General features: G+C 42.2%; 2 protein-coding genes across 2 annotated transcripts in view; both read right to left on the bottom strand.

The window, feature by feature from the left end:
• The window catches only part of plekhm3 (pleckstrin homology domain containing, family M, member 3), a 93,610-nt gene that overhangs the window by 58,107 nt on the left and 14,497 nt on the right, over nucleotides 1-21,006 (bottom strand). The window contains exons 5-7 of the mRNA XM_080456911.1: nucleotides 5,058-5,323; nucleotides 4,138-4,290; nucleotides 620-1,099 (exon numbers count right to left, since the gene is read on the bottom strand). Of these exons, the coding sequence (XP_080313037.1) occupies nucleotides 620-1,099; nucleotides 4,138-4,290; nucleotides 5,058-5,323 (899 nt within the window). The remainder of the gene's footprint in view (nucleotides 1-619; nucleotides 1,100-4,137; nucleotides 4,291-5,057; nucleotides 5,324-21,006) is intronic.
• LOC308105761 (ATP synthase subunit O, mitochondrial-like) lies at nucleotides 8,685-11,918 on the bottom strand (the record flags this gene model as incomplete). The annotated part of the gene is made up of 3 exons (XM_080456688.1): nucleotides 8,685-9,000; nucleotides 9,508-9,772; nucleotides 11,909-11,918. The coding sequence occupies 3 exons, from the start codon at nucleotides 11,916-11,918 to the stop codon at nucleotides 8,685-8,687; spliced, it is 591 nt and encodes a 196-aa protein (XP_080312814.1).

Genomic DNA, 21,006 nt, shown 5'->3' with positions numbered 1-21,006 from the left:
ACAACAACAATCTATTATCTGGGTCCCTGGCACAAACTAATTTCAGATGCAGGTCCGCAGCCAAATACTGTACGCAGTGGTGGAAAGTAACTAAGTACATTTACTTAAGTACTGTACTTAAGTACAATTTTGAGGTATTTGTACTTTACTTGAGTATTTCCAATTTCCAATACTTTTACTTCTACTCCACTACATCTCAGAGGCAAATATTGTACTTTTACTCCACTACAATGATTTGAAAACTTTAGTTACTACTTACTTTTTAGATATAAATTATGACATTATGAAACATACATTAACCACTTTAACCCTATTTTATACCTAGGCTATTTGAAAATAGCCGATCTACAAGCTCACAACGCGTCGCTTTGCGACGCGTTGTGAGCTTGTAGATCTGCTATTTTCAAACATTTTAGTACTTTTACTTTTGGTACTTTAAGTACATTTTGATGCCAATACTTTTGTACTTTTACTCAAGTAAATTTTGAATTCTGGACTTTTACTTGTAACAGAGTATTTTTATTTTGCAGTATTGGTACTTTTACTTAAGTAAAGAATTTGAGTACTTTTTCCACCACTGACTGTACGTATCATGTACTGTATCGTGACAACACTACACCTGAAAGTGGCTTCCTGAATCGGCGGTCGCCGTCCTCCACGGATCTCCGTTCTCCTGCTGGGGGTGGGGGTGGGGGTGGGGGTGGGGGGGGTGGGGGCGGTGCGCGTCGTGCTGCACGGCCACGCAGCAGGCCAGCGGGTGCTGGAAGAGGGGCTCCGAGACGGGGCCCCGGCCCTCCGTGGGGAACGCCCGGAGGGCCGAGCGGGTCAGCACGAAGGTGAACGCCCGCCAGTTGTTCTGCTCCGAGGTCAGCTGGTGGAGCAGGCCCGCCTTGAGGACCTCCTGGCAGCGCTGGGTGAACAGGGGCAGGGCGGTGGGCCGGGCCGGGCGGGGGGGGGTGAGCGGGGAGGGCGTGCTGCTGCTGCTACTGGCCTCCGCCAAGGGGGTGGGGGTGTCGCCGCCGCTGCCGTCCGGCCTGGTGTCGAGGCCCGACGGCGAGGAGGACGAGGTGGGAGACATGGGCGTGGGGAACTTGGCCACCTGATAGAAAAGAGAAGGGAAACTTTAATACCCATTAAGACCTGAGGCCGCGTCTAAAAAAATCTAAATCCTAACCATTTTTCGGAAAAGAATATTAACTCATTCACTGCCACTGACGTAAAAAACGTAATTTCTCCCGTTTACCAATCCTGCCACTGACGTAAAAAACGTAATTTTTTTTTTTTGAAAAAAAATTGTGTAGTTTTTTTTTTAGTTTTTGTTTCAAATTTGACCCAAAGACCAAGGAGATATGATTGTTTAAAGATCTAGACTCCCATCCACTTCCTTGTTAACTTAAAACTTAAAAATTCTGTATCTCGGCTCCTGAGTACTTTTTTTTTTCGATGAAAAATCTCTGGCAGTGGGCAAACGCGGCCAGCAATAATTGTGGCAGTGAATGAGTTAAAAAAAAAAAATAATAATAATAATCTCGATTTTTCAAAAATAGCAGATCTACAAGCTCATAGCGCGGCACTCGGTGCCGCGCTATGAGCTTGTATATCTGCTATTTTTGAATAGCCAAAGAAATCTAAAGTGACACAGATGCGTTCCAGGTCTTAATGGGTTAATACCCATTAGATTTTGACATCAAATGGACATTTGCCTTCGGCAATCTGGCATACAGTATGCACAGACAGTAAAAACTAATACATCAAAAATACATAAAATGCAATAACATATAATACTCAATACTTTATTATTTAGAGTAGCCAATTCTTTTTTTGACCCCTTTTTCTCCCCAAATCAGTCGTTTTGCCAGTTAATTCCTCCCCACACACCACACTACTGTGTGTTGTCACTGCTGTTGCATCCTAACCTCGCGTCACCAGCCTTTCCACCGCGGAGGAAAGCCTGGTATTCGTTTCTAAAACTAGCCTAAGTGTGTGATCCGGTTTAGAAAAAAGGAAAAAAAAAATAATCGTGGTTCCAGTGGTTGGTTCCCGGTTGGCATCTCATTGTTTTTGTTCCCCACCTAATGCCAATCAATTAGTTTAGTCGAGCTAGTCGAGCTACGAGTTAGCATAGAAACTGGACATGCCTAACGATTATTATACCAAAAGAAACAAAAAACGATTACTATGCAAGTTTTAAACTAGGGGAATCATTTTGGAGATGCACGGCGCCGGTGGTTCCGGGTCGTTGGTTCCGGCCGCCTGATGACACAAAGTTATTTCCGCTCAGACCGGATCCACCACCTCACACTAAGTTCAAACTTAGCCTAGTTATAGCTTAAACACATTCAATCCGGGAGAGTATCTGTGTCATTTTAGATTTATTTGGCTATTCAAAAATAGCAGATATACAAGCTCATAGCGCGGCACCGAGTGCCACGCTATGAGCTTGTAGATCTGCTATTTTTTGAAAAATCTTGAAAATGAGTGCAAATCTTTGAATATATATTTAAAAAATATATATACATATATATATTTAAAGATTTGCAAAAAAAAATTCACAAAAAAAAAATAGCAGATCTACAAGCTCATAGCGAGTGCCGCGCTATGAGCTTGTATATCTGCTATTTTTGAATAGCCAAAGAAATCTAAAAATGACACAGATACTTTCCTGGCTAAATGGGTTAAATGGCTCTTTTTAAAAGCCATTTAAGCTATAACTAGGCTAAGTTTGAACCTAGTGTGAGGTGGTGCAACTGGCCCCAGAAACCCCTGAAAATGGTATGGATCCCAGGCTAGTTTGTATCCTACTGACTCACCTGCCAGTGAGGGAAGCCCCACCGGGAGGACATAGAGAGCCTTCGTTCTACCGTCCTCCCGTCCAACACTCCCCACTGACGGGTGTCGCCCCCAGCCCGTAGGCAGTGGTGGCAAAAGTACTCAAATGTTTTACTTAAGTAAAAGTACCAATACTGCAATGTAGAAGTACTCTGTTACAAGTAAAAGTCTGGAATTCAAAATGTTACTTGAGTAAAAGTGCAAAAGTATTGGTATCAAAATGTACTTAAAGTACCAAAAGTAAAAGTACAAAATGTTTGAAAATAGCAGATCTACAAGCTCACAACGCGTCGTGAGCTTGTAGGTCGGCTATTTTCAAATAGCCTAGGTATAAAATAGGGCTAAAGGTTAATGTATATTTTATAATGTTATTATTTATATCTGCAAAGTAACTAGTAACTACATTTTTCAAATAATTGTAGTGGAGTAAAAGTACAATATTTGCCTCTGAGATGTAGTGGAGTAGAAGTAAAAGTATTGGAAATTGGAAATACTCGAGTATAAGTACAAATTCCTCATAATTGTACTTAAGTACAGTACTTGAGTACATGTACTTAGTTACTTTCCACCACTGCCCGTAGGACTACGGTACAGTGACAAATATCCCCCTCTCCGCCCGGCTTCCCTCCCCCCGAACACTACAAAGCCGGATACACCACGAGGGATTCAAACCACTGGGCCTCTGCGGTGGTGGTGGGCTGGTACTTAAACCCCCCCCCCACAAATGGATTATTGTACCCTTGTTTGGCTGGGCCCCCCCCCCCCCGAACCAGACAAACGGTGGACAGACAAAAGTCATGTCATACTTCTGTGGCTCGCGCTCACGGCTCGCGCTGTTGGTGGCGAGTGGAGACTGGCTAAAGCAGCGTGTAAGCTACACTACAGCAGTAGTTGAAAATAGCCGATCTACAAGCTCTTGAGAGCTTGTAGATCGGCTATTTTCAGCATGCAACCAAGTGTAAAATCAACCATTACGACGCCATCAAGGCGTCGTCGACTAAACCGACTAAATCAACTGTAGATTTAGTCGACTATAATCTTATGACATTTAGTCAACTAAAACTAGACTAACAGTAAAGCATTTCAGATGACTAAATATGACTAAAACTAAATGGAATTTGATTCAAAAGACTATGACTAAAATTAAATAAAAATTTGCTGTCAAAATCAACACGACACTACAGCCAGCAGCACTGCTGGAAGTGGAACTTCATTTTGGAAATGAATACCGAGCTGAACCTGAACGTTTTTTTCAGGCTGTCCTAGTAGAGCATGCTTTGGGCTTAAACCTTAAACCTCCTGCCTGACCTGCTGGTTCTCTGCAGCGCTCTTGTTGTGCTGCTGCTGGGTGTCGGGGGGCCTGGCGGCCAGCACCCTCTCCCACATCATCCTCCTCCATTCCAGGGCCTCCCACTGGCACCCCGCCCTCAGCTGGAGACGGGTGCTGTTGAAGAACATGGCCTGGAGGCACAGGGGTGCAACGGTTAATCCAACTTATCGATTGGAATCCATTATCATAATAAAAAAAATCAATAACCAATTTTAAATTGATTTTTCTTTCAATGAAAATATTAAAAGCTCACAAACGGCAATTTTCGCTTTTTGTGCGACACTTGTACGAGTGTTTTATTTCCGTTTGGCTTTTAGCCTTCGTAAACAAAGGTTGCACAAGGCAGATATGACAAATAACACATATTTAATTAATTACACTATTAATCAAACATTATTAGTGGAAATAGCCGATCTACAAGCTCAAAACGCGTCGCATCGCGGCACGTTTTGAGCTTGTAGATCTGCTATTTCTACTATCTTTGTCATTAAAAAAATCACACCCAGTGTGAAGTGGGCGGTGTGGTCATCACAGTGATGGAAGCTCACTTCCAAAAAAATATAAGATTTTTGGAAGTGCATAATCCTATTTATAGGTTATTAATGTCATCATGTGTCTCGCTAGCCAATGACAGTGCTGAATAGTCAGCCAATAGAGTCAGCCAATCACAGTACAGCTAGGGGTGTACTAATGAGCCAATCACAGTACAGAGAATGAGGTGTCCCAACCCCACTGCCCAAAAAGAAATATGAAAATCTTTAACATGGAAATGATTTATGACGATTATGAAAAAAAAAAAAAAAAAAAATGCGATTATGTAATAATTGTGACAGGCCTACGTATGGATCAAAATGATGGTGATAATCATTTTGGGCCGTAATCATGCAGCCCCTCTAACCTGGAGGGTTCGGGGGTCGCTGGGCTGGGGCTGGCCGCTCTGTCCGCTCTGGGAGGTGGGGGCGGGGGGGGAGACGACGCTCTGGCAGTGGGACAGGGAGTAGGCGTTGCCCAGCTGCCGGTTGGCGCTGCTGTCCAGGGTGTAGAGGCGCAGCTCGCAGGGCGTCAGCTCCACGTGGCACGCCGTCCAGCGGCCCCGCGGACCCTCGCGCTGCTCCAGCGCGCCCTGCTTCACCACGCTGCCTCCACTGCTGCTGCCCTTATCAGCTACAGGAGAGGAGAGGAGAGGAGGAAGAAGTGAGTGATGAACAGAAATAATTTCATAGTCACATCAGCAGTGGTGGAAAAAGTACTCAAATTCTTTACTTAAGTAAAAGTACCAATACTGCAATATAAAAATACTCTGTTACAAGTAAAAGTCCAGAATAAAAAATTTACTCGAGTAAAAGTACAAAAGTATTGGCATCAAAATGTACTTAAAGTACCAAAAGTAAAAGTACTAAATATTTGAAAATAGCCGATCTACAAGCTCACAACGCGCCGCGGTGCGACGCGTTGTGAGCTTGTAGATCTGCTATTTTCAAATAGCCTAGGTATAAAATAGGGCTAAAGTGGTTAATGTATGTTTTATAATATCATAATTTATATCTGAAAAGTAACTAGTAACTAAAGTTTTCAAATAATTGTAGTGGAGTAAAAGTACATTATTTGCCTCTGAGATGTAGTGGAGTAGAAGTAAAAATATTGGAAATTGGAAATACTCAAGTAAAGTACAAATACCTCAAAATTGTACTTAAGTACAGTACTTGAGTAAATGTACTTAGTTACTTTCCACCACTGCACATCACAGGTTTACAGGTGTGAAGAAGTGGGTGAAATATTGTTATGTACACCCCATGATGTGTTTGTTTTTTGTGAGAAGGGAGAGGACAGAGATTCAGAGCAGAAGAAAAACACAGGATAGAAACAGGTCGAATCATCTTACCTACAGTACATGTTACCTACCCCAAAATAATCATATTTGAAGTGAACTAGGGACCCCCCCAAAATAATCATATTTAAACTGGAGACATCCCAACCTGACAAGCACTTGGAATTGTAGGAGTTGAGGCGTTACAATTTAGTTCCAACTCGGTTCCACAGATAAATATTGGGAAAATAGCCGATCTACAAGCTCACAACGCCTCGCAAAGCTTGTAGATCAGCTATTTTCACAATTTTTCCTATTATGATTTGACAATTTGGCCAATGTTTGACTAGTTTTTATAGTATAGTTTGTCGATTACTTTTGGCGCAGTAATGGTCTTATTTTCTTTTCTTTCTTTTTAGAGGTATTAAAAAGGTCTTAAAAGTCCTTAGATTGACACTTTAGAAATGTGCAGATACGGTACCCTGTATACACATATATACTGTATGTTGGTTTGTTTACTGTTGAGTGAGAAAACAATGTTGCACATTAACAATAATCTGGGAACCCCCCAAAATAATTTGGGGACCACCCTGGGGGTCCTGACCCACAGGTTGAGATACACTTCACTAGACCAGTGGTTCTCAAACTTTTTCATGTCAAGGACCCCCAAATTGAGACTTATTAGCACACAGACCCCCATTTGAAAAGATATGCCAGGGACCCCCATAAGAGAAGATTTTTTTACGGCTCTAGCAGTGATTCTCAACCATTTAAATTTCAAGGACCCCCAGTTTGACATGCATTAGGGCTACGGACCCCCATTTAATGGCATTTCTATCTCTTGGACCCCAATTTATATTGTAAAATCAATGTTAATTTGAGAGTGTACAAATGGAACCAAATGGACCCTAACGGGTCCATTTGGTTCCATTTGTACACTCTCAGAGTCACAGACCCATAAGGTTCCATTTGGTGCCTAATCTATCATTTAGCTGGGGACCCCCTGGAACTCCTTCAAGGACCCCTAGGGGTCCCCGGACCCCACTTTGAGAACCAATGCACTAGACCAATGTAGCAGGTAAGAGGGTTGAGGCGGCATGAGGAAGAAGAATGGAAGGCGACACTGTGTTGGTCCTACTTATCCAACGCGGTGGCACCATCTGGCACATTTCTAAAAAATTGCAAAACATTACAAAACATCAGTGAGTTGTCATTAGGCTAGGTCACCAAGCACGTCTTTTCAAAGGGAGAGTGGCTTCAAAGCCAACAATCGAGCTGATGGAAACTGGGTCACACTATTGCATTATGTCGTACCAGCTGAAGGCTGCCGTTACGTCTATCATCTGAAACTAAATGTTGTCTCTCTACGCGCCTTCATTCCATGCAAACGTAATCTAGCAAGTGACAGTATTGATAGTGTATATATCCATACATACTCTTATTCACGTGTGGGTTGAAATAAGGAGGATATACAAGTGGCCAAATATCTACAATCATGAACAGTATATTATATATATATATACTGTATATATACACAGTAGATCGGTTATTTCCGCTATTCATCATACAACCAAGTATAAAGGGCTTACGTAGTTCAATATTTGTAAGTCTATAGCACGTCATATCGCCAAGCACAGCTGGTTAAGGGTTACGTATGTTCAGTGCCTTCTGTCTACGTGAGTCAGGTCAGTCAGTCTACTCACATTAGAGCGAGGGGAGAGAGAGACATAGATAAAGGTTTAGAATGAAAGTGGCTGACGTGGGTGAAAAGAGAGTAGGAGACAGACAGTGATGGAGAGGAAAGGGCAGAGAGGGCCGGGGTGGGTGGGTGTGCCGTGGTGGGCCTTCAGATTAGCAGCGTTTCTCCTGTGCTGACTTGTTTTCTCAGTGGCCTCTTTAACAATGCCGTTTCTTCCTGCCAGCTCCACATAAAACGGCTGCGGCGGAGCCCCTGCCACATCACTATCTCGAACCAAAATATCAAGGCTCGCGTCGGAGCCGAGCCCCCCTCTAGCCTAGGCTCCACTCCGCGCTGCGCTGTGCTGTCCCTCTTCCTGAATGCATGGCCTCTGTGAGGAAAGAGCCCTATCAAGATTTAGAGGCTCCTGAGATTAGTGACGGGAGCCGGGGCCAGAGGTGGAACACTAAGCAAGTAGGACTGTCACTAACTATTAACGATTTAATTGTGTTTCTGTCGTTGAAAATGTATGGAATATTATGAATAAAAACTACATTTCTGTTTGGCTTTTAGCCTTCGTTAACAAAAGTTGCCCAGGGCAGATATGACAAATAACACATATTTAATTACTTTATACTTAAAAATAAACATTAATGACGTGTTTTGAGCTTGTAGATCTGCTATTTCCATTTTTTTTTTAAATATATGACATTTTTTAACATGGAATTGATTATGACTTTTATGACGATTATGCAAAAATAATTGCCATTATACATTATACATTTGCACTGGACGTTGTCCAGTCTGGCACAGACATAATCACGTGAATCAGTGGTTCTCAAACATTTTCATGTCAAGGACCCCCAAATTGATATGTATTTGTCCGTAATTATTTTGTGCCAGGAGGCCCACAAGGTCCTTGTCTATTTATTTATTTTCAAGATAAGAAAAAAATCTGCAAAAATAGCAGATCTACAAACTCAATTGTACATTGATAAGCATCGCCCCCCACCACCCCCCATGTTAGTCTTCGATGCGGTTCAGTCCACAGGACTTGAGGTTTCCCTGATGAGCTTGGTCAGTTTCTGAATCTTGGTTTTGGTGGACAGGTCCACATGCTTCTCCTTGTCTCCAATACTGACAATCATACCACCCAGGACGGAGGGGTCAGACTTTGTTTCCAGCTTGAGAGTTTCGCCCTTCTGAAGGAAACCTTTTAGGGCAACTTTCAGGTCAGCGAGGTTGGCTTCGTCCAGAGGACGAGCGGTGGTGACGGAGCAGAGGACTCCTCCACGGCGAGCGCTCATCGTCTTCCCAAAGGCGGCGATGACGGCACCGGTCAAAGTCAGTCGGCCACTGTCTGCAGTGGTGGAAAGTAACTAAGTACATTTACTTAAGTACTGTACTTAAGTACAATTTTGAGGTATTTGTACTTTACTTGAGTATTTCCAATTTCCAATACTTTTACTTCTACTCCACTACATCTCAGAGGCAAATATTGTACTTTTACTCCACTACAATTATTTGAAAACTTTAGTTACTAGTTACTTTTCAGATATAAATTATGATATAATGAAACATACATTAACTACTTTAAACCTATTTTAAACCTATGCTAATTGAAAATAGCAGATCTACAAGCTCACAACGCGTCGCATCGCGACGCGTTGTGAGCTTGTAGATCGGCTATTTTCAAATATTTAGTACTTTTACTTTTGGTACTTTAAGTACATTTTGATGCCAATACTTTTGTACTTTTACTCAAGTATTTTTTTTATTCTGGACTTTTACTTGTAACAAAGTATTTTTATATTGCAGTATTGGTACTTTTACTTAAGTAAAGAATTTGAGTACTTTTTCCACCACTGACTGTCTGCCAAAACGTGGATGAGGTTGACGGTGATGGGGGAGAGCTTAGCCCTGGTGAGAGCGTCATTGAACGTCTGCTTCTTGACGCTACGTTTCGACACATGGGGGTTTGCGGCGATGCCGGAAAGCTTGGGGTCCTTGATGAGAGTAGAAACTTTGGCCAGTTCTTGCTCCACCTGCTCCAGCTTGTTGTGCTTGCTGGCGGCAGAGTACAGAGCAGTGGCATACCGGCCCTCTGTTCCATAAACCTGGATAGGAGCTTTTACCAGTAAGGTAAAAGGTGTGTGATCATGCTTGTTGAGAAACACTACTCAAAATAGCAAGGGTTGACTAGGTTCTAGCAGGTTGTCTGGAAGAGAGACCCGCCGCAGTGGTTCTGATTAGAACTTGAACCGAGATGTCTAACCCGAGTGGTTCACAGGGTAGTTCAAAGTAACTCGGTAGCAGAGAGGCTGAAATAGTACAAGTGCAAACAAAGGGCCCTTGTACGACGCTGGGGTATCTGAGTCTTGAGGCCAAATAACCTGGTTGCAGGAGGTGCTGAACGCTCTCCTAAATGCTCACGTCATCCCGGTGATGTCACGATGACTCAGCTATATCCATATTTGGAATCCCATCAGGTCAGCCATGCCCAAATATGGAACGATATCATACTTAGGTGTGTCAGGCAACTCCGTATATGACATGTGGTGGTCAATCAGCAACGACCGTTCTTTTACTTTTTGAAACTTTTCACCTATAATGACATGCCAAAAATAGAGACTGATTGTTAATAAATAATTTAATTAAATCATATATTTTTTCAATTAATCGATTAAATTGGTTCAGGCACCTAGGCTCAATGTAGCCTGACAGTGGGTCGCGGGTTCGACTCCCGATCCCGGCGGCCTTTGCAGCATGGCACTCCCCTCCTCTCTCCCCATTTCCTGTCAGCCTACTGTCCTGTCAAATAAAGGCACGAAAGCCCAATAAAATAAGCCCAATAAAATAAGCCCAATAAAATAAGCCCATAAATAATAATACATTAAATAGATTAGTGGATTGACTGTTGCACCACTAAGCGGCACGCCGACAAACAGCAAACATTATTTCTATCATCAACAATGAACCGAAAAGCACATGGACAGCATTGTGAGTGCATGTCCCTTTAAGGACTGAAGCTGCTTTTTTTTGGGGGGGGGGGGGGGGGGGGCTGTAATGAGATTTGATCCCCATGGGAGCAGGTGTCACGTCACAACAGCAGAGTGGGAGACACGCTCCGATAAGACCCCCAACTGAACAAGCAGGCGGGAGGAAACGGGTGTCGAGCGACAGGGCTCAATGGAACGAGGAAATGACCGGCTTCCTGGTTCCGCTTCAGCGTCTTGATGATGGAGGGTCTCGGAGACGCAGCGCTCCGCTCTAGGGCAGTGGGTCTCAACCGGTGGGCCGAAGCCCCACTGGTGGGCCGTGAGGGTATTGCAAGTGGCCCCCCAAATAGTTGTCAAAAACACTTTTTTTCCATCGATTAGTCACCCAATGGAGACTTGAATACGTGGATTTTTGGGATTTTTTGTTGCATTCCTAAGCCAATAATCTGATGACCGGCAGCAATTCCGGTAGGAGACGCAAGGAGTATCCTTTGTGTCTCCTACCGGAGCCGCTGCCTACCGGTCCGTTGGTCATCAAATTATTGGCTTAGGAACGGCTTTATCGATTTGAAATGCTCAAAAAATGCAAATTATGACTTTGTTGCTCTTGACTTTGTTAATGTGGTCTAAATCAGCACTGAAACGCTTGGAAATGTACTCTTTTATCAAAAAGTTTTATAGAACTTTATATATAATACTTACGAATAGTCGAACTGTTTCGCATTAGAATCCAGAATCTGAATCGACCAGTGAAGTTGAGTTTCTAGTGTACTATCTGAGTGCCAGTGTGCATTTCCTTCCTAGTGTCGTGAAATGGAGATGCATTACAGTCATTTACAGAACTACAACTAATGGGGCCAAATGTGTCTCTAACCTTGTTTGTAGTGCTATGCATTTACAGTGCAATCCTGCCAGGTGTAAAATGGGACCTGTAAGTCGGTAAGCCATCAACGAATGCACAGGCAGGCCAACACCAAAGTACATCAGCGGTGGAAAGTAACTAAGTACATTTACTCCAGTACAATACGTAAGTAACATTTTGAGATACTGTTACTTTAGTATTTACCTTTTTTTATACAATTAATTGAAACTTTAGCTTCTTAAGTTAATTTGTAAATTTTGATTACAAAACAAACACATAACCACTTAAACCCTATTTTATGTTGTACCTACAAGCTTGTATCAACTGAGCTTGTAGATCAGCTATTTTCTAAATAGTTTGCCACATTTTGAAAAAAGTCTACTCGTATTAAGAGTGTTTTTACGTTGCGGCATTGCAAGTAAAAATCGACCACTTTGTACATCAAACGCTCTTCTTACTTTCCAGAGGTGATTTTCCTTAACTGAAACAAATGGAAAACACCCACCAAAATGAGCCTAAATGGCAGACATTGCATTGCCTTTTTTGTTCATTATATTAGCTCTTAAGTGGGAACGAGCCGTGCTAAATCCTATGTGGCAGCTGTTGACTCCAGTGCGGCCAGAGCAAATGTCTCATCAATCTTATACAAACACAGCAGTACGACAGTTGTCACCACAAGTCTCCGACTTTGCATGTTAACAAACCTTTTGTTTAAGCTGCTAATGAATATGCAGATGAGGTTTAGGCCCAAACGAAGGGTTTCTGATTGGCATTCTTCATGCTTGGAGGGAGTCGAGATAAGAATTAGTTTTGTGCCTGTACGTGCCTTGTGAGGAACTACTCCATTAAATTAGCCTTGATCCACACACACACACACACACACACACACACACACACACACACACACACACACACACACACACACACACACACACACACACACACACACACACACACACACACACACACACACACACACACACACACACACACACACACACACACACACACACACACACACGATTGTTCAGGTACTTGAGTGATATTGATCTGTGGCATATTCATCGGCAGACCAAACAGTGAACAAAAGTTTCAATTCTTTATTACCGTTATTATTCATTATTTAAATTTTGTTTGTTTCAGTAGGTTATTTTATCTTTATTCGCATTTTTTATTTGAAAAAGTTAAGCCGTATAACTTTGAATTACTTCGGAAAACCAGATGTTATATCGAGGTTTTTACATTGTTTTTATTGCCATGTTTTATTCCTTGTGAACCTTTGTATGTCATAACTGACTAATTGTTGAGATCTGTATTACCGATTTAGATTTTATCCTTTGATATTTACTCAACTGTTGTTTTTTTCCTTATGGCTGTATTTTATCTCTCTATTGTTAAGCACTTTGTAAACCTGTTTCGGTGAGCGGTTTATAAATAAAGATCATTATCATTAAAAAGACACACACGCACGTGCAAGCACCCATGCACGCACAGCCTCTCGCATGAGTAACGTGCGCATATACAATTAGGCGTCCAACTACAACAGATATTTCAGCAACTCTGTCCAAAGTCAACTCTCCATAAACTCTCTGCACTACAGCTGGTCGCCTCAGTTCCAGGATCGGTTACGCCTGATTTCAGTGGTAAATAACAGTGGTGGAAAGTAACTAAGTACATGTACTTAAGTACAAATTTTTGTTACTTTATACTTTACTAGAGTATTTCCAAGTTGCAATACTTTTACTTCTACTCCACTACATACTAAATATTGTACTTTTACTCCACTACAATTATTTGAAAACTTTAGTTACTAGTTACTTTGCAGATATAAATGACTATATTCTAAGACATATATATACCACTTTAGCCCTATTTTATACATAGGCTATTTGAAAATAGCAGATCTACAAGCTTGTAGATCTGCTATTTTCAAACATTAGTACTTTTACTTTTGGTACTTTAAGTACATTTTGATGCCAATACTTTTGTACTTTTACTCAAGTAACATTTTGAACACAGGCCTTTTACTTGTAACAGAGCATCTTAATATTGTGGTATTGCTACTTTTACTTAAGTAAAATATCTGAGTACTTCTTCCACCACTGGTAACTAAGCACATTCACTCCAGCACTGCACTCCAGTACAATTTTAAAAGGTACTTTTTACTTCTACTTCATTACATCTCGGGGGCAAACATTGTGCTTTTCACTCCACCACAATTGTTTTAATGTTGAAAAACATGAACCAATTAGGCCCTATTTTATACGTTGTCTATTCGAAAAAGCTCACAGCTTGTGGATCGGCAATTTTTTTAACGTTTTCACAAATGTGAAAAGGGTACTGAGTACTTTTACAGTTGTACTGAAAGTATAACATACTTTCCGGGAAAATTTGTAAAAGTAAAATAAGCATTGGCTTCAAAATATTATTTTGAAGCCAATACTTTTTTTACTTATACAAATTTTTTTCCGGTGTCATGAACCGAAAATAGCAGCTCAGAACGGGTCGCTCAGCGACGCGTTGTGAGCTTGTAGATCTGCTATTTTCGGTGTGCGACTCCGACACCGCCGTTCCGACTAAGTATAAGCAGGGTTGTGGCAGGCAGGCGGCCACACCCAATAATCAGATAGCCAATCAAAACATCCCACAGTGTTTTACTGCTCTGGCTCTGTCACGGACTATCAGACTCCCACAGTTTCCTGGACAGAGACACGCACGCACACATACACCCACTGTCTGCATTACTATACTCGTGAGGACGTCTACATTTTAGGAGAGACGATTTTATATACAATTTATTGCCATTAATTAGACCTAAAAACCCGCATAACTCTAACCCCCCAACCCCTAAACCTAACCTCTAAATGACTAATCCTAACCTGAATTCTGTTCTCAATTGCAGTGGTGGAAAAAGTACTCAAAAGTATCAATACTGCAATGTAGAAGTACTCTGTTACAAGTAAAAGTCTGGAATCCAAAATTTGCTTGAGTAAAAGTACAAAAGTATTGGTATCAAAATGTACTTAAAAGTCCAAAAAGTAAAAGCACTAAAATGTTTGAAAATAACAGATCTACAACGCTTCACGAAGCGACACGTTGTGAGCTTGTAGATCGGCTATTTTCAAATAGCCTAGGTATAAAATGGGGATAAAGTGGTTAATGTTTATTGTATAATGTAATAATTTATATATCTGCAAAGTTGAGTAGTCAAAGTTTTCAAATAATTGTAGTGGAGTAAAAGTTCAATAATTGCCTCCGAGATGTAGTGGAGTAGAAGTAAAAGTATAGAAAATAGAAAATACTCCAGTGAAGTAAAAGTACTTGAGTAAATGTACTTAGTTACCTTACACCACTGCCTCTAAATGACTAGATTTTTTTAAACCCATAAAACAACAATTTGATTTCTCGAGGACGACCAGGAAAATGGGCTCCAAAATGTTATGTTCTCAAATTATACTATACTTGTCGGGACATTTGGCCCTCAAAAGTATACAAGCAGACACACACACACACACACACACAGACGCGCACACACACAAAACTCAAGACATTTTCCATTTCTACTGGAGACATTTGAAAGACTAAGTGGAACACAGTGGAAGGTCAGAGGAGTTGCATGTTAAAATCATAGACACGGGGTGAGGTCAGGACCAAAATAGACCACAGTTTGAGGGAAGAAAAGCACTAGTGCGTCCTTAAAGCGTAGTTTTTAGACATTTATACCCTATGTACTTCGTTGACCGGGGTTCCCTAGGGGTCTATACTTGGTCCCCCCCCCCCCCCCCCACACAAACAATCCAATCGCCGAAAATAGCTGTCGATTTGCCATTTTCGCTGAATGTCGTCCCCAGAATAGGGACGCTAGGGTTCATGTGGTTAGACACAGTCACAGGGACAGCAGAGTTGAAGCCAGTCAAAACTGTCAAAAGATCTCAGTCCACCTGTAGACTGCCTTATTGTAGATTATAGAGCTTGTATTGTAGAGCTTGTAGATCGACTATTTTCAGCAAAGTAGTTTGGTGTAGAGGGAAAAAGGAGCAAACCAAGTACAGAGCCAACGGCCAAGTTCACTAAGTATTGACCGTCTTAAGTATCATTTATAGTCGGACGTAAGGAGACGTAACGAGCGCCGATGCTCCTTACGTTGTTTGTTTTGTCTCCCCCTCCGTTACCTGCGGCTCCAGTATTTCCTTCCGTGCGATCAACATTCACCGCCAGGCCGACGTGTACGTTGCCTGTAGTACCATTGGCGCCCATTGGCAGTATAAGGAAAAAAAAGTTTTCCTCTGGCCCTCTTTCTCCAAAAAAAAAGACCCACGTTGGTGGAAGTACTTGAGTAAATGTACTTAATTACTTAGACCAATACCCGACCCGTCGATCCACGGTCCGTGACTAAATGAACCCAGCCATTCCCTAAACACACACAAATAATATAGCACAGTGCAGTAGGGGTCGAAACTCACGTTTTGCAGACAACCATTGTTTTTGTCTAGTTTGTGGACTAGTTTGTGTCTTTTATTGCGTTGTTGGTTAACACATTGAGTGCCAGGGTTTTTTTTAAAACAGGGTACAGTCAGTGCCTGGATTTTGAACCATTTTTTAACCTTTTTCAAGTAGTCACAAAATATTTTTGAAGTCATAAGTTAACCAGGAAGTGGATTGGAGTTTAAATCTTCGAAAAATGATATCTCCTGGTGCTGTGAAGAAAAAAAATAAAAAATAATAATGTTTTCCCAAAAACGGTCCGGACCGTTTTTGGCACTCCTCGTTTGGATTATGAAAAACGGTCCGGACCGTTTTTGGCACTCAATGTGTTAAATGTCTGAAATAAACAAAACAAAAACATGAATTGACACACCACTGATGATAGTGCTGTAAAACAAGTCTATGAAGCCATCTATGAAATCAATGAAAAAGTCTGCAACGCAATCTAATACAATATGTAGTGTGGGGTCCCTGCTTCATCTCTCTCTCAGCTAAGGGGTCCTTGGCCTGAAAAAAAAACCCTGAAGACCCCTGTCCTAATGTCTTCAGACAACGATAAATATGTTAATGAGGGAAGGTAAATGAGCAAGGCAGCAGGGGAGGCATGAAGGCTGGCAGCTGAAGGTGAAACGCTGAACCGACCAACACATCCATCACTGTTACACCTGTCACCGCCGCACCGGAGAAATCTATCATACAGAACGCTCTGCGCACGTGTGTGTGTGTGGGGGGGGGGGGGGGGTATAAGGGACACACCACACACACATAAATTTACCAATTTCATCCAATCAGGAGGGAGAACTCATACAGGATAAAAAGGTGAAATTGGAAGTGATCTCACACACACACACACACACACACACACACACACACACACACACACACACACACACAGAGTATGGGGGGGGTTCACGGCCAAATAATGAAAGCGTTTGAGAACCACTGATGTCTACAGCAGAGGTTCCAGGGGGTCTCCAGCTAAATGTGTTAATACAGCAATCATCTTAACCACTATATCCATATTCTATATGTTAGCTTTTCAACATGTGCTGTGAGCTTGTATATCTGCTATTTTAGACATATCTTTTTTTAATATATATAAAATGTTTGGAAGATTTTTGTAACATAGATCTTCTCTTCTGGGGGTCCCTGGCAGAAAACATTTTCAGATGGGGGTGTCCACGGCCAAATACATATCAATGTAGGGGTCCTTGGCACCAAAACGTTTGAGAACCACTGGTCTACAGCAGTGGTTCTCAAAGTGGGGTCCGGGGACCCCCAGGGGTCCTTGGTGGGGGGGGGGGGTACCAGGGGGTCCCCAGCAAAAGTAGTTATTTTATACTTTAGCTATTATTTGAAATGTTTTAACAATGTTTGAACAATTTTGACATTTTAACACAAATCTTCTATTCTTGGGGTCCCTGGCACAACATATGTTGAGATGGGGGTCGGAAGCCAACATAGTTTTGGGGGTCCTCGACATGAAAAAGTTTGAGTGAGTCTGTGAAGCTCTCTCTTCCTCCGCCCCAAAAGGAGCTGATGAAAGCACAACAATGGACATCACGTCCTCCTCTCCCCTGGTTGACACCGAAAAGGTGAGTCAGCTCCATTCGATTGACGGACAATGCCATTACAGTCGTTTCTGAGCACTGGCGTCAGCATATCAGGTTGGACGATATTAACTCATTGAGTGCCCAAATTATTAATATCTATTTCTGGCCATTACTATTTTTATTTTTTTATTTTTTCAAAGTAAAAAAAAAAAGTGCTTAGGAAGCGAGATACAGCCTTTTTCAGTTATAAATTAAACAAGGAGTGGATGGAGCTGCAAATCTTTAGATAATGATATCTTGACTTCAAAAGCCAAGATATCATTATCTTTTTTCTTTTTTGGGCGGTGAAACCGCCCCTATATGTGAGGTTTGGACATCGACATTCGCTGCACTGTGATTGGCCACCATTGTACCCCCCCACCCATTGTACCCCCCCAACCCTGCGCTGTGATTGGCCACCATTGTACCCCCCTAGCCCTGCACCGTGATTGGCCACCGCTGACTCTATTCAGGACTGTGATTGGCTAGTGAAACACATGACACATGTGCATAGCCCTATAAATAGGACTATGCACTTAAAAATAACACATGTTTTTTTTTTAAGTTAGGGGTGTACAATGGTTGGTCCGCTCTGAGCTTCCGTGTGCGCTGCTCTGTGGCTGCACCGTGACCTCAGCGTGCCTTGTATGCCTTGGTGTTTAGTTGTTTGTTTTGTCCGTGTGTCTATATGTCGTTACATGTAAAGATGTGCAAGATCGCCAAGATGAGAGCCGTAGAGGTAGCTCTACTGATCCTGTGCATTAGTAACTCCTGTGGAAAGTGCTGGTCGGTAGAACCGGGGACCCGGCTCGAGGCAAACATCTGGCGTGAAGACGGGGCGACCGGGATCGCCCGTGTGTACAGCCGAGCTGCACTACTGGCATTACGGCCGCCGGAGCCGAACACAACGGCGGGCCACGTCCACTTGCCCGTGTTAGATGACATCCCCGTGGAGCTGATCCGAGGAAAAAGGAGGAGGAGACGAGGAAAAAGAGGGGGAATTCGGATCCGATTACGGAGGAGATTCACCCGCCCCCCGCTCCCCTTTATCGTTCTGGCCAACGTGCGATCCTTGGAAAACAAAATCAGCACGATAAGAACATACACAAGGTACAGCTATGAATTTCGTGAGGCATCACTGTTATGTTTCACTGAAAGCTGGTTAAAGCCATCAAAACCAGACTCACTCTATGAGGTCCCCGGATTCACTCTGGTGCGACTGGACAGAGGTGGAGGGAGCGGTTACGGTGGAGTATGTGTGTACATTAATGATCTCTGGTGTCGATCCCATTCCGTCAAACTCGGGATATGCGACGATCCCAACGTGGAGATCCTGGGCATGACTTTAAGACCGTTTTATCTTCCCCGCGAATTTGGGTGCATTCTGCTGTTCCTAGTCTATGTGCCTCCAAAAGGGCCAGGAAGAGCCGCACAGGCAGCAAAAACAATTGCTGACAGTGTACATGGACTACAACTACAGTACCCAGAGGCACCAGCAATCGTGCTTGGAGACTTGAACCAGTGTTATCTAGACACTGTGTTGCCAGGATTTAAACAGTATGTCAAGGATGCGACTAGGAAAAATAACATTCTGGACAAGTGTTATGTGAACATTCCAAATGCATATGTTGCCAAGGTAGGCCCGCCTATATTGACCTCTGATCATAATGTTGTGTGCATGACTCCAGTCTATAAGTCAAAACTGAAGAGAGGAAAGCTGGAGAAGAAAGTAGTTAGGACATGGACAAATGAAAGCAAGGAACAACTAAAAGCATGCCTGGACTGTACAGATTGGGACACTTTTAGAGATGGTTCATTGGACGAAATAACCACAGTTACAAATTATTACATTAATTTTTGTGTACAGCTGGTTGTTCCTACAAAGGAAATTAAAATCTATCCAAACAATAAATCATATGTGACCAAGGACATAAAGAATGTAATAAATGAAAGGAAAACAGCCTTCATAAACAAAGATTTCGGTGCACTCAAATTGACAGAAAAAAAGCTAAAAACAAAAATGAGGCAGGCAAAATTGGCACATAGACAGCATCTAGAGGATGCGTTTAAAGCCAAAAATCACAAAAAGGCGTGGGATACTATGAAATCCATGACAGGAATGTCATCCCCAACCAAACCTATTGTGACAGACAATGAACTTGGCTTTGCCAATGACCTAAATACTTTCTATGCCAGATTCGAATCATTAGGTGATTCCTCTAAGTGCACTGAAATACTGAAGGCTGTAACACCTGCCCCCTCAGACAGAATTATCATCACTGAAGAGGATGTCAGGAGAGTGTTTCGGTGTACTAACACAAGGAAAGCTAATGGGCCGGACGAGTGCAGTGCTTTTCTCCTCAAAAACTTTGCATCCGAGTTGGCTTCTGTGTGGCAACCAATATTTCAAACCTCTGTAGACACACACATAATTCCTCTGTGTTGGAAAACCTCACACATAAAACCACTACCCAAAATCCTATGTCCAAAAGAACATAAGGATTATAGACCCATAGCTCTCACTTCAGTGACTATGAAATCACTGGAAAGAATACTGTTGCAACATCATGTGAGTATAACTAAAGACAAATTTGACCCCTGTCAGTTTGCTTATAAGAAAGGTTGCGGTACAGAGGACGCGGTTGTCACACTGGTCCACTTCATTACAAAACACCTAGATAAGTCTAATAAGAATCATGCAAGGGTGCTGTTCTTAGACTTCTCTTCAGCCTTCAATACAATACAGTCTGATATTCTGGTGTCAAAGATGGTACAGTTGGAACTGAATCCATACTTAATTCACTGGTATGCTTCCTTCCTTACTAGCAGAGTACAGAGGGTGAAAGTGAACAAAACCCTCTCCTCAGCATTAACTACTAATGTTGGTGCTCCCCAGGGTTGTGTAAGCTCAGCTGTACTTTTCACCCTTTATACTGACAGCTGTCGTACTGAGGAATGTCTGTCTGAATGTCGCACTGACAAACCAGACCAATACATTCTAAAGTACTCTGATGATACAGTCTTGATTTCTCTTTTGGATAGTTCCAGTGATCCTGGACTGCACCAACACAGAGTAAATAAGGTGGTGGAGTGGAGTGATAACAACGCTCTTATCATTAACACAAAAAAGACAGAAGAGATTGTTTTTGGTGCTCCACTAGAGATACACAGATCCCCCATTACTATTCATAGTGAACAGATCAACCAGGTATGTTCGTATACATACCTAGGAGTAGTAATAGACCACCTTTTGTCATGGAAAGACCAGATTGAATCAGTGGGTAAGAAGACAAAACAAAGAGTCTATTTCCTTCGCCGTCTGAGATCTTTTGGTGCTAGTAGACAGATTCTTCTTTTGTTTTTCACTTCTGTTATTATGAGTGTTCTGCAGTACTGTAGTACCACCTGGTATGGATGTCTGTCT

This window comes from Gymnoscopelus braueri, assembly GCF_963280865.1.
Source record: "Gymnoscopelus braueri genome assembly, chromosome: 18".
NCBI classification, from domain to species: domain Eukaryota; kingdom Metazoa; phylum Chordata; class Actinopteri; order Myctophiformes; family Myctophidae; genus Gymnoscopelus; species Gymnoscopelus braueri.
The sequence above is the reverse complement of the archived record's forward strand: the minus strand, read 5'-3'. Positions and strand labels throughout refer to the sequence as shown.